At 45.1% G+C, this 11,584-nt stretch overlaps 1 protein-coding gene across 1 annotated transcript; it reads left to right on the plus strand.

Moving 5' to 3' along the window:
- The first annotated feature begins 1,298 nt into the window (after nt 1-1,298).
- On the plus strand, nt 1,299-5,602 carry DUSP6 (dual specificity phosphatase 6). Its single transcript, XM_090273902.1, has 3 exons — nt 1,299-2,126; nt 2,702-3,139; nt 4,127-5,602. Exons 1-3 carry the CDS (start codon nt 1,727-1,729, stop codon nt 4,432-4,434), a joined length of 1,146 nt encoding a protein of 381 aa, XP_090130028.1. The 5' UTR covers nt 1,299-1,726; the 3' UTR covers nt 4,435-5,602.
- The last annotated feature ends 5,982 nt before the right edge of the window (nt 5,603-11,584 follow it).

Below are 11,584 nucleotides of genomic sequence, written 5' to 3' on the forward strand. Positions count from 1 at the left end.
TCGCCCAACGTCCTGCGCCCACTTAGCTAGGAACCGGGCTGGCGGGGTGTTGGCAATGGGCAGATGTGAACGGTGCTCCGCGAGGGCCGGGTGAGGCAGGGGAGGGGTGCCGCTCGGGCTTCGGGGAAGGCGCTCCCCTCTGACATGCCTCCCTGTCTACAATAACCCAGTCGCTGAGTCCAGCTGAGCCCTGCAACTTGCAGGCCTTTGGGAAGGACTTCCCCAAGCCTAGACGATGGTGGGGACAGCCCTCACGCTGCGAAGTCCCAGTGCACTTGCCCAAGTAGCCCCACCAGACTGGCTTTTTCAGAAGCGGGGCTCATTGCTCAGAAATGATTAACGAGCACGACCCCAACCCACGCAGCGCGCGGTGGGTGATGGGGGGGGTGCGTCGTCCTTGGGTCTCCAGAGCAGTGGCTCCTAACGCCCCACGGCACTTAAGGGAAATAAAAGCATCGGACTACCCAACAAGTTGTTTATGCAGTCTTCGCTGTTTTAAAAAAATAAAATTAAAACGCTATTTAAGAAAAGGCTTTATTTCTATTATCTTAAATAGGTATTTGCTTGCTTTAAAATGTTTCAATAAAATCCTGGTTTGTTTCCAAAGATGTTGGATTAGCATTTAACACCTCATCTGTCATTAAAAGCCCAGGCAATCTAGTAGCCCAAACACAGCCTCCTCTGAAAGAACACCAGAGCAAACAGTTGGGCTTTTTAAACTGGCAAAACAAATGTCACACCGCCTAAAGCGGGACGGGAGGGGGGAGGAAGGGGGTAAGGCGAACTCCACTCTAAACGAATTTTAAAGAGAATAAAAAGGAGAAAAAGTCATTACAAGTTTTCTTAAAGCTGGCTTGCAAGCACAGGCGTCACGAACGAGGGCCTCTGTGCCTGTGAATTGCACCATTTGTGCGCAAAAGTTCCGACGCAAAGTGTGAACTCTCAACAGAGGGGAAACATGAGACAACTGAAGTGCCCTGGTTTATGTGCCCTGCGCCGCCGCCGCCTCCTCTTCTTTCTCCTTCCTCCAGCCCAGCCTGCTCTTGCAGCTTGTTTGCACTGGGGCTTATCCGGAGCGGAAATTCCTTTCCGTTTTTGTGAATGACAAACTCATTAACAATTCATCAACACAACCTGTTCCAGCCGGCCCGTCTCCACGGCAACAGCCCCTTCCGCAGCGCGCTCATTGGCTGGCTGGGAGAATGTATCCATTGAGACGCTTGCTGTTTGTATCCATTGAGGAGCTGCCTCGCGCAGGGGTGTGCGAGAACTGAGACCCAAGGAAAGAGAGAGAGAGAGAGAGAGATAGAGAGAGAGGGCAAATCGAGGCTTGAATAATCCGAGGAGAAAGACGCTCGGGTGGATTTGAGGTGCAGCCTTGGAGGGAGGGATTAGGAGCCGCTGGACGTTTTTTCCTCCCTCTCCTCTCTGTAGCAAGGAGTCCGAATTAATTGGATTTCATTCACTGGGGAGGAACAAAACTGTCTGGGCAGCTTCATTCAGGGCGATTCATTGATCCCGAGAGCGAGCGGCTGCAGCCGGGTGCAGTAAGAAACCGCCGGCTTCTCTTCTGTCTCGCGTTCCCCAACCCTTTAACCCGGTTTGGGAAGAGCGAGGTGGAATCCAACCCCGCTCGGTGAACGGCGGCTTTGCGCGCGCGCTCAGCCTGTGCCTGCCCCGAGGGGCGTCTGCTAGACACCCCATCCTGTCTCGCAGCTCGACCCCCATGATAGATACGCTCAGACCCGTACTCTTCGCGTCGGAAATGGCTATCAGCAAGACGGTGGCGTGGCTCAATGAGCAGCTGGAGCTGGGCAACGAGCGGCTGCTGCTGATGGACTGCCGGCCGCAGGAGCTGTACGAGTCGTCTCACATCGAGTCCGCCATAAACGTGGCCATCCCGGGCATCATGCTGCGGCGCCTGCAGAAGGGCAACCTGCCGGTGCGCGCGCTTTTCACGCGCGGCGAGGACCGAGACCGCTTCACCCGGCGCTGCGGCACCGACACAGTGGTGCTCTACGACGAGAGTAGTAGCGACTGGAACGAAAACACGGGCGGCGAGTCGGTGCTTGGACTCCTGTTAAAGAAACTCAAGGATGAAGGCTGCCGGGCGTTCTACCTGGAAGGTATGTGTCGGGGGAGCCCCGCGGCGGGGCCGGGCGCGGGGTGCAGGGCTGCTGGCGGCGGGCGGGGCACGCGAACTGGAAGTTCCCTTGCTGCGCCTGGCTGGCGTTTCTGGGCCCTGCTTCCTTGCCAGCGGCCGCCCGCCCGCTCCCGGCTGCGAACTTGGCTTGTCCGGCAGCGGCGCGCCGGGCCGGCGCAGAATCCGCCGGTTCTAAGTAGTTCTTCCTACCCGGAATAACCTCCACCTTTCCTTGGTTCCTCTCGTTCGGTTTTGGATTAAGATTTGCAGGGCGGGTGAGGTCGTTGCGGTGCAGATTGGCATCCCTAGCCCCTCAAAATATTTAGCAAAGTTGCCATTTTGTGCATTTCCGAATTCAAAAGTATGAGAGTTTCCAGGGGAGGTGGGCCTGTTCGTTCCACTCCCAAGGGTGCGTTTAAGTGTCTTTATTACATCTGGCTTTGTGCATAGGGGGTTCGTAAGGTGCTGTCGTGTTTCCTGCGCCTTGCGGCGGCTCTCAAAGCTGTGAAAACTACTACGGGATCTCGGGTTACACGATTGATTTTCTCGTCCTGGCAGGTGGCTTCAGTAAGTTCCAAGCCGAGTTCGCCCTGCACTGCGAGACCAATCTAGACGGCTCGTGTAGCAGCAGCTCGCCGCCGTTGCCAGTGCTGGGGCTCGGGGGCCTACGGATCAGCTCCGACTCCTCCTCCGACATTGAGTCTGACCTTGACCGAGACCCCAATAGTGCAACGGACTCCGATGGCAGCCCGCTGACCAACAGCCAGCCTTCTTTCCCGGTGGAGATCTTGCCCTTCCTTTACTTGGGCTGTGCCAAGGACTCCACCAACCTGGATGTGTTGGAGGAGTTTGGCATCAAGTACATCTTGAACGTCACCCCCAATTTGCCGAATCTCTTCGAGAACGCAGGAGAGTTTAAATACAAGCAGATCCCCATCTCTGATCACTGGAGCCAAAACCTGTCCCAGTTTTTCCCAGAGGCCATTTCTTTCATAGGTGAGACTAATTAATAGTACTTGCTCAGACGTTTAAATGCAAGATTTTGTCATTCATAGTTTTACTCTTTTAATCTTTTCTTGCTGCTTACTGATTTGTTAGACTATAGCTCTATAATGTTCTGAAGGTCTTATTAATTCTGGTTTATCTTCCTAAGGAAAAATACAACACATTGTGATAATGTTGCTGACCACAGGTGTATTTGAAATACTGTTTGACTCTGAATTCAGTCATTTGTAAGGGGTAGGGCATTCATAATGAGCAGACTTTTTCCCACAATCTTGGGAATGAGGGAGACCTAGTTAGAAGTACTTATGGTAGACTGAAATTATATCATCGTTTTATAATTTTAAAAGTCCTAAGAGTTATTTCAGGACATCAAAATTAGTTGTTGGAAAGCTCTATTAATGCTAGATGTTGTAATCCAGTTGAATGTTACTGTGATACTGGTTAACAGTGAAGACAGTGAGGGTAACCTGAGCCCAGCAGGAAGGACTGTGGGCTGAAAGCCTGGAGAAGCGAATCTCCAGGCATTGTAATGCATTTCCTATTACAAAGGAACTCATTTTCAGGCCATGTCGACATCCTGTTCCTCCTAATGGGCTGTCCCCTGTGACTTCCCTCTCTCTTTTAAGATGCCTGAATACTTCCATTGTTAGCTGCACAACAGTTGGAGAATAATTTAATAGACCCTTGCAGTCTGCGTGTCTGTATAAAAGGCATTCACTGCCATATTGCAGGGTTTCTGGTATTCACATGCTGAGGCAAAGAATGCACACATTTAAGGAGTTTTTTGTTGGCAGAAACAATACAAAAGCTCTCTCTTCAGAAAGTATCTGAAATATGTAATTGTGCCGAATGTACATGTTGTATGGCTGCCTGCAGTGCTCAACTGCCACGACTTTTTAAAAAATCCATCTTTTAGACTGATCACTCACAAAGGGTGGTTTTTTGGTCTGCTGAAATCTTGCCTTTCTGTGTTTACAGATGAAGCCCGGGGCAAAAACTGTGGTGTTTTGGTGCATTGCTTGGCTGGCATCAGCCGCTCAGTCACTGTGACTGTGGCTTATCTTATGCAGAAGCTCAATCTGTCAATGAATGATGCTTATGACATTGTCAAGATGAAGAAATCCAATATCTCTCCCAACTTCAACTTCATGGGCCAGCTGCTGGACTTCGAGAGGACGCTGGGACTCAGTAGCCCCTGTGACAACCGGGTCCCGGCGCAACAGCTCTACTTCACAACTCCCTCCAACCAGAATGTCTACCAGGTGGACTCCTTGCAATCCACGTGAAAGGCTCCACATTTCCTCCTCGCTGGAATGTGTGCTTTCCTTTAGCAGTTTTCTCTTGGCAGCATCAGCTGGGCTGCTTTCTTTGTATGTGGGCCCATGTGTCCAAGTGACACCAGCTGTCTGTATTAGACAGGGTTACCACATGTGAAATTGGTTATTACAAAGGGAGAGATTTCCTCCATCCTCACTGGAGGAACAGGACATGCTGTATAGATACAGGTTTGTTCCATACCCATGTATACATCCTATCCATGCAGGGACTGGAATTTGGACTTCCAGATAAATAGGGTAGGACCAAATGGTAGGATAGGAGCGTGTGTTCTTTAGGGCCTTGTACGACTGTTTCCTTTTGCATCTGGAACTGACTAATTTGTCTTCAGTGAAGACTGATTCAATTTTGCATATAAAGGAGCCAAAGACAGGTTTCAGCTCTGTAGTATCGGTTTGCAAAATAAAATGAAAAAAATAAATCTGATACTTCATCTGATTATTGTAAATATTTGATCTTAAGTCACTTAGCAGTGTTCGTTTGAATTGTGTTTGTTTTTTCTTTGTTGGGTTTAAAAGAAATCCTCCAAAGGGAGAAAGAGCAGTATACCACTTCTGAAAACAAAAATGGAATCTTTTTGCTCTCTTCTAATCCAAAGGATATTAGTTGCAGCATGCTTGACTTGACCAATTATGAATGACATTTTTATGGGACACTTAACTGCTGAGACCTTGTTCTGGTGCAGTCTTTAGTCTCTTTTCATATATCTTCCTTGTTCCTGCCCCCACCCCCTCAGTGTAATTTGACTATGCCTTACCTTTGTAAATATTTTGGCTTGTGTTGTCTTAAGATACCTTGAAAAGGCACCAAATCATGGGCTTTTCTTTTTTAACTTCAGCTGTGCTAAACAGTATATTATTACCTCTGTACAAAATTCTTCAGGGAGCGTCACCTAATGCAATACTTTGGGTTGGTTTCTTTCCTTTTAAAAATTTGTATAAAACTGGAAGTGTGTGTGTGAGCCATGGGTACCCCATTTGACAGGTTGAAGTGCATATGATTGTGAAGAAGGGAGAATTAAGTTGCTCCATTATGTTCATGGTGTAAAGTTTTGAGATGAAATTTATTATAAGAATGTAAAACCTTAAATTATTAATAAATAACTATTTTGGCTATTGAGTGTGTAGTTTTTAAAAAGTTCTTAATTGTACCGGAATGTGAAGTGACACGTTTTAGGTATTTTGCAGTTGGGACTGATACTGGCTGCTAAAAACACCTGTACGAATAGCAGGACAAAGTTCTCACGTAAGCTATTTCAAGAATTGTTTTTCAGGTGCGGTTTATGAATTCTTTAACAATAAGGATGACATCCTAGAATGGATGGACTGTATTATGTGTCTGGATAATAACTTTCTATGAATGTAGTTCTGGCTTATTTAAGAAAATCACAATGCTCTTGAAAAAAGGTGAAGCCATTCAAAGGGGGGGGTACCAGAATAACAAGACTGTGTTAACCCCTCTTTGTCAGGATTCTCTACTTAATAATACACATGTCAAGGAGAAAGTAGGTATAATAATTTTCCAGTCAAGTATTGGTCTGGCAATTCTACTTGCAAATTATCCAAATATTGGAATAACAAATGAATCTGGAGCAGTGTCTCCTCTTTCCCATGTATCCGGTAAAGTATATCTAAGCTTTCTCATGGAGTGTGGATTTGGCTTTGAAATTTCACACTGGCATTTTAGATGAAACTCACTCCTAATGTGCACTGTGCTTAACTGGTTTAGAATGTAGGTCAGAAACTACTATTGAACTTGATGGAAGTTACTTTGAACAGTTTCAAGGCAAAGGCTTACTTGTCAACTATTTTGTCATTTTCCTTGGGACATTCCTTGTTCCAAGTGTAACTGCCCAGACCAAAATAAAAGTAAGGGGCAGGCTGAGAAATCAAAAGACCTAAGACATAACTACATTTTACACTCTTTCAAATGAGCTTAGTCCCTTAATGTGCAGTGGTGAGGAAGATGAGCCTTTACCCACATGGCGCATGGGAAATGCCAGTTGGATGGTTTGTTAATTACATGATAGGCATGTGGCTCTGATTTTATGGCCATCATATCAAACTGTAGTGTGACTTTTAGCAACTAAGCACATATAAAAGGCAAATGTGCAGAAACTACCAAGTCGGTCTCCCATTTGGCTTCCCCAAGTGAGCCCGAGCTCAAAAGGAGAAGTGGGTTGCAGTTCAACTTGGCTCCTGTTAATCCAGTTCTGAACGTTTCCGCTCCTGGCATTCCCTAAACTGCCTGTTCAAAGTGGGGATTTGCAAGCAGCGTTAGCAATTTCCTGTCCAGCTGCAACTCAAGTAGCTGCGTGCTTTTTCCCCTCTTTCTTTGTTCTGGTTTCTTTTTCTTTTTTCCTTTTCTTTAACATGGGCTGAGGATAATTTTAGTGCATTTCCTCTCTGTGGATTATCATCGTCCTTTCCTCCTCAAACGTGCATACATTGGGTTCCTACCGCTCTGCTCCAGCCGACAGCTGGCCTCCCCAGCACTTCCTCTCAGTTCACTGTGGGTTTGTTGTTTGTCAGTCCACTTCTGAAATTAATAATGTTTTCTGGCCAAGTGCCACAAGCCATTACCACAAAGGGGAAGTAACACATATGAATAGCAGGAAGCCATGCAGGGTCACAGTGTGAGCTGAACCTGCGGAGGGAACATAATTGAGCCTGGCCCATTCAGCAAGTGTCTGACAGCGATTTGGGGAGAGGAAGCTCCCTAAATTTAAACAGCTCAAGCTGTGGAAAGAATGTTTTCAATAAATTGGTAGCAAATGGTCTTTGTCATCAGTCTGAATAAAATAGGGAGCAAGAAGAGTTTAGCGCCCCCATTAAGTTGCAGTGTTCGGGCTTTCTCCCTCCTCTCCTGGCATATCGTTTCCTAAGGCCGGTTTACAGAGGAGGACCTGCTTGCTTCTGTTGCCGCCAATGGACTCATGTTAATTGGGTTTTTTTTTACGGTTCACACAAGCCAGAAGATTCAAAGAGCTGTTCTTTCTTCTACGGAAGGTGGGAGGTTGTAACTGACAGCATGGGCCCCCACTTCGCTTGCGCCTCACTTCCTGGCCATCCCTCTGTCCCTTTGGTTCCTTTGGTTCCTTTGGTTCCTTTGTGCTTGTCGCAGCCGCGTGAAGGGGATCATTTTGCATCTTGGAGTTGGGCTCACTTCCTGAATGGAGCCCGCGCGCGGTTACTAGGGCAACCTTTGCCAGCAGCTGCGGCTCCCCAGCCTCCCTCCTCACCTGCTGTCCCCATTAGTGGCTTCCTCAGGTCTCGGGGAAAGCGTTACCTTTCGTGGCCTTGTGCAGGGGGGTGAGGGGGGTGGGAGGGGTGAGGAGCCCTTTCCGGAGAGGAGGTTATCTGCAGGTTCTCTGGGGGCTGCAGGAGACAGAGAATACACTGGTTAATGCTATCAACTGGTGTTACAGTTTAAATAAGACTGAGAAAGAATAATCTGGGGATAGAAATACCAGACAGCCTTCAAAGGAGTGAAAATGGAGACTTGCTCCGACCCAACAATCAAGAGACCTGAACTCTGACTCTTGCTCTCTCACTAATGAATTGGTTAGCCCTGGCAAGTCACCCAGCCTCACTGAACTCCTTTTTACTTGTCTGTAAAGTGAGAGAGTCTTTACCTTCCATTCTAGGCTTCTCTTATAATTCCAGCCTTCTGGTCACAGATCAGTGACACATATTAGATAAAATAAGGTGCAGAACAGGTGAAACAATTAACGTTTATTTAGAATGTCAGATGCTGCACTTAAGTACAATATTATATCATTTAACCCTCAAACAGCTCTGTGACATAGATCCTATTATTATTCTTATTTTTCAGTGAGGAAACAGAGGCAGAGAGAGGCCAGTAACACCTAAATTCACCTAATGGGAAGTGGTTGAACTGAGCTTTGAAGCTTTGGCTCTTCTGGTTTTAAACTGCTTGCCATCAGTATTTGTTCATCTTTATAAAGTCCCGTGATATTGAGTAGGAAGTGGTGACCCCATTTCACAGCTGAGGAAGTGGAGGAAGCAGTGGTTAAGGGATCTGCCAAATCAAACCCAAATTTGACAGTCAAGTCATGAGAGAGCCAGAAGGCCTCAGCTGATAAGTTGCCAGAGAGATATCTTACTGTTTGGAAGCTTCCATTTTTCCTCTCCACAGAAAAGTTGCTCTTTCCTGGGCTCATGAGCACATAAATTACAAACTGATTTTCCTAGGAATCTCTAAAGTAGCTAGCAGCTGTTGAGCTAGCTCAGACCCTTGCCCACACTCCCTTTTCAGGATCACACTAGTGAAAAGGCCCCTGAGAAATTCACTTCCTCAATTGGATCCTGGAGAAAAGGTTGGTGGAGTTGGGGCAGTGGGGTGGAGTGGGGAGGGAGGGAGTAAGGGCAGATCATGTGATAGCTGACTGTAAGTAAATATTCTTGAAAAGTCATCTAAAAAAAAAAAAAAGAAAAGAAAACAGCATTCAGACCTTAAACTACTTCAAAAGAATTACTTTGGGTATAAATTTCTATGTAGATTTTCATGCACTAATAATCACTTTTCAAAAGATTCTGCACACTGAAATTTCAAATAACCTTACTCATGTTTTGTTCTTATCACAATTGGCTTCGAATCAGTCTAGTTTTGATGACAGAATCTTCAAACTTCTTTAGTCCAAAATTGATTTCCTAAGAGTATGTAAGGGCATGGAACAAAGTTCAAACAACTGACAAATATTTATCAAGGCTACGATCTGTATTGCGCTAGTTTGATGAAACAAGGTTAAAATAAAAGGTAACTGAAGACTTAACAAGCCCTCAACTGCTAAAGGCAATGTCATGTTTTTAAGTGTAATCTCTTAATCTTTTTGTTGGTTCCCCAAAACGAAGTGGAACCTCCAAGGAACTATTGGGCAAGGCCTTGTATGTCTCTATATGCTTCAACAGTTAAAATAACATTTTAGACCATATATATATATATATATTTCTTTTTTTTTGACATAGGAAAGGATTAATAGCCTACATGTGTGCAATTTGACTGACCAGCTTCCCTGTTTTGTCATGGAAAACACCTTTAGATAATGTCTGTATATTGCCTTTTAGTGATGAGACATTTGGATCATTCGTTGCATTTTAGTGATGAGATGTGTTGGACCACCAGGCCTCCAAAAACAACTCTCAGACACACAAAGAAAAGAGAAGAAATATCATATATTATTTGGTAGTGACAACCTAAAAAGCACTAAGCAAGTGTGAAAAAAAAAAACAAAAAGCTTCCTCTAAGCTAGAATTCTCCCTTTCCTTCTTTGGGAGACAATCTAACTTTTAATTACATTAAGCAAGCCCCCGCCCCATGCCACTGGGTCTAAGTTAATTCCTACTGCAAATGCTAACAGGAGAAAAAGGGAAGGAGAAAGAGGGGAAGGTAAAAGGGGGATCTTTGGAAACATAGGTCCCAGGACAATTTTAACAGGAATGTCCCTTTACCTTAATTCCAGTTATTATCATTACATAACAAACCGCCCCAAAGCTTAGTGGCTTCAAACAACAACAATCATTTAATTTGTTCATAAGTCTGCATTTGGGCAGATCTCAGCAGGAGAGGGTGGTATCTATTGTGTGGGGTTGCTCTCTTCCCTAATGGCTCACTCACATGGCTGGAAAGTTGGTGCTGGCTATGGAAGCTCATCCAGGTCTCAGGGTCTGAGACTTTGGTTCTTCTCCATATGGGCTCGGTTTTCTAAATTACTGATGTCTGGGTTCTCTGGCGAAACCCTAAGTGAGAAAGCCAGGTGGAAACTATTGACAGGTCCTAGGCTCAGATGTCACTTCTGCTGCATACAGAAGTCTATCAGGGTTCAAGGACAGCAGATGAAGGAGGTGCAAGATTCTGAAAGAGCACATGGGAAGGACAATATTGTTGCCACCATTTTTGGAATAAACAGCCTGCCACATATTAACATGAAAGCCGTTTGAATGGAGGACTCACAGAAATCACAGTGAGCCCCCAGACTAATCTCACGTTCCTATCTTGAAAACACAATTGTCAACAACTGCTGTAATTATTCTTTTAATCCAACTCTTTTTTCCATTTGTTTCTAATGTTCATCATGAAGCATGCCATCAGAACAATTATTAGGACTGACCCATAAAATAAAATAAACAATCCTCTCAACATCACATCAATGTTTCTCTCTCTCCCTTCCTCTCTATCTAAAAGCAATGAAAAAAAAAAAATGTCCTCGAGTAAAGATAAAAAAAATAAAATCATTAAAGCTCACGAAGGCTTATTCTATTCTATAAAAGTGAGGGAAAGGGGAATCCTGGCTTATCTGGGCAGCTTTGCAGGATAATTTAAAACCCAGGTTTACTCTAGCTTTTATTCCCACGGTCACAAAGTGGTGACTCCATTGTTAGTCATCATTTTTACATTCTAGGCAGTAGGAAGGGAAAAGGAGGGAAGGAAAAAGGGTGCACTTCCCTACAGAGTCAGTTCCCTTAGAAAACTTTTTCGAAATTCTATACCAGACTTGTACTCTGGGTGCTCAACATTCAGAATTAACCATCTAGCCACAGCTAGAGAGCCTAGGGGTTGCAGACTTCCCCTAATATAATTAAGGATTTGTTACTTCAGAAGAAGGGGAGACCTAATATTAGTCCCCCACTTTCTTTCCTTGGGGAAACTCCACCCACCATAGAAGTGGGTTCTCAACACAGGCCAGGCCAAGAAGAGTGTCTCATTTTCCCATCTGAGTGATTGGTTCAAGAATAAGACATGATTTAAGCCCAGTCAATCAGATTGGTCTGCATTTTTCTATGGAAAAGATTGTCTCTCAGTGTGGCTAAGTCCCAGATGTACTGAATCAGAATCATTGGATATAAAGCCTGGCAATCTGTTTGGGAATTATCAGATATGCCTTATGTATTAAACCAGCCGTTAATTTAATCTAGCATCTTCTTTCTCAGGGTATTCAACAAACAGTGTGGAGGGAGCTTGCTACATGTCTTCCATAAGACTGGACATCAAAAGGCTGAGCATATAGTTTAGCTGTTTCTGCAACATAAACTATTATGAGCTCACTATTACAGTTCTCTTAGTTATGATTTTTCTCTAGTC

The sequence above is a fragment of the Furipterus horrens genome, unplaced genomic scaffold (assembly GCF_987537825.1).
Source record: "Furipterus horrens unplaced genomic scaffold, mFurHor1.1.pri manual_scaffold_4, whole genome shotgun sequence".
Classification (NCBI taxonomy): domain Eukaryota; kingdom Metazoa; phylum Chordata; class Mammalia; order Chiroptera; family Furipteridae; genus Furipterus; species Furipterus horrens.

Coding starts and splice junctions, on each gene's coding strand:
- DUSP6 (XM_090273902.1), top strand. CDS start 1,727: ATGATAGATACGCTCAGACCCGTACTCTTCGCGTCGGAAATGGCTATC. Junction 2,127..2,701: donor CCGGGCGTTCTACCTGGAAG/GTATGTGTCGGG, acceptor TCGTCCTGGCAG/GTGGCTTCAGTAAGTTCCAA. Junction 3,140..4,126: donor AGAGGCCATTTCTTTCATAG/GTGAGACTAATT, acceptor CTGTGTTTACAG/ATGAAGCCCGGGGCAAAAAC.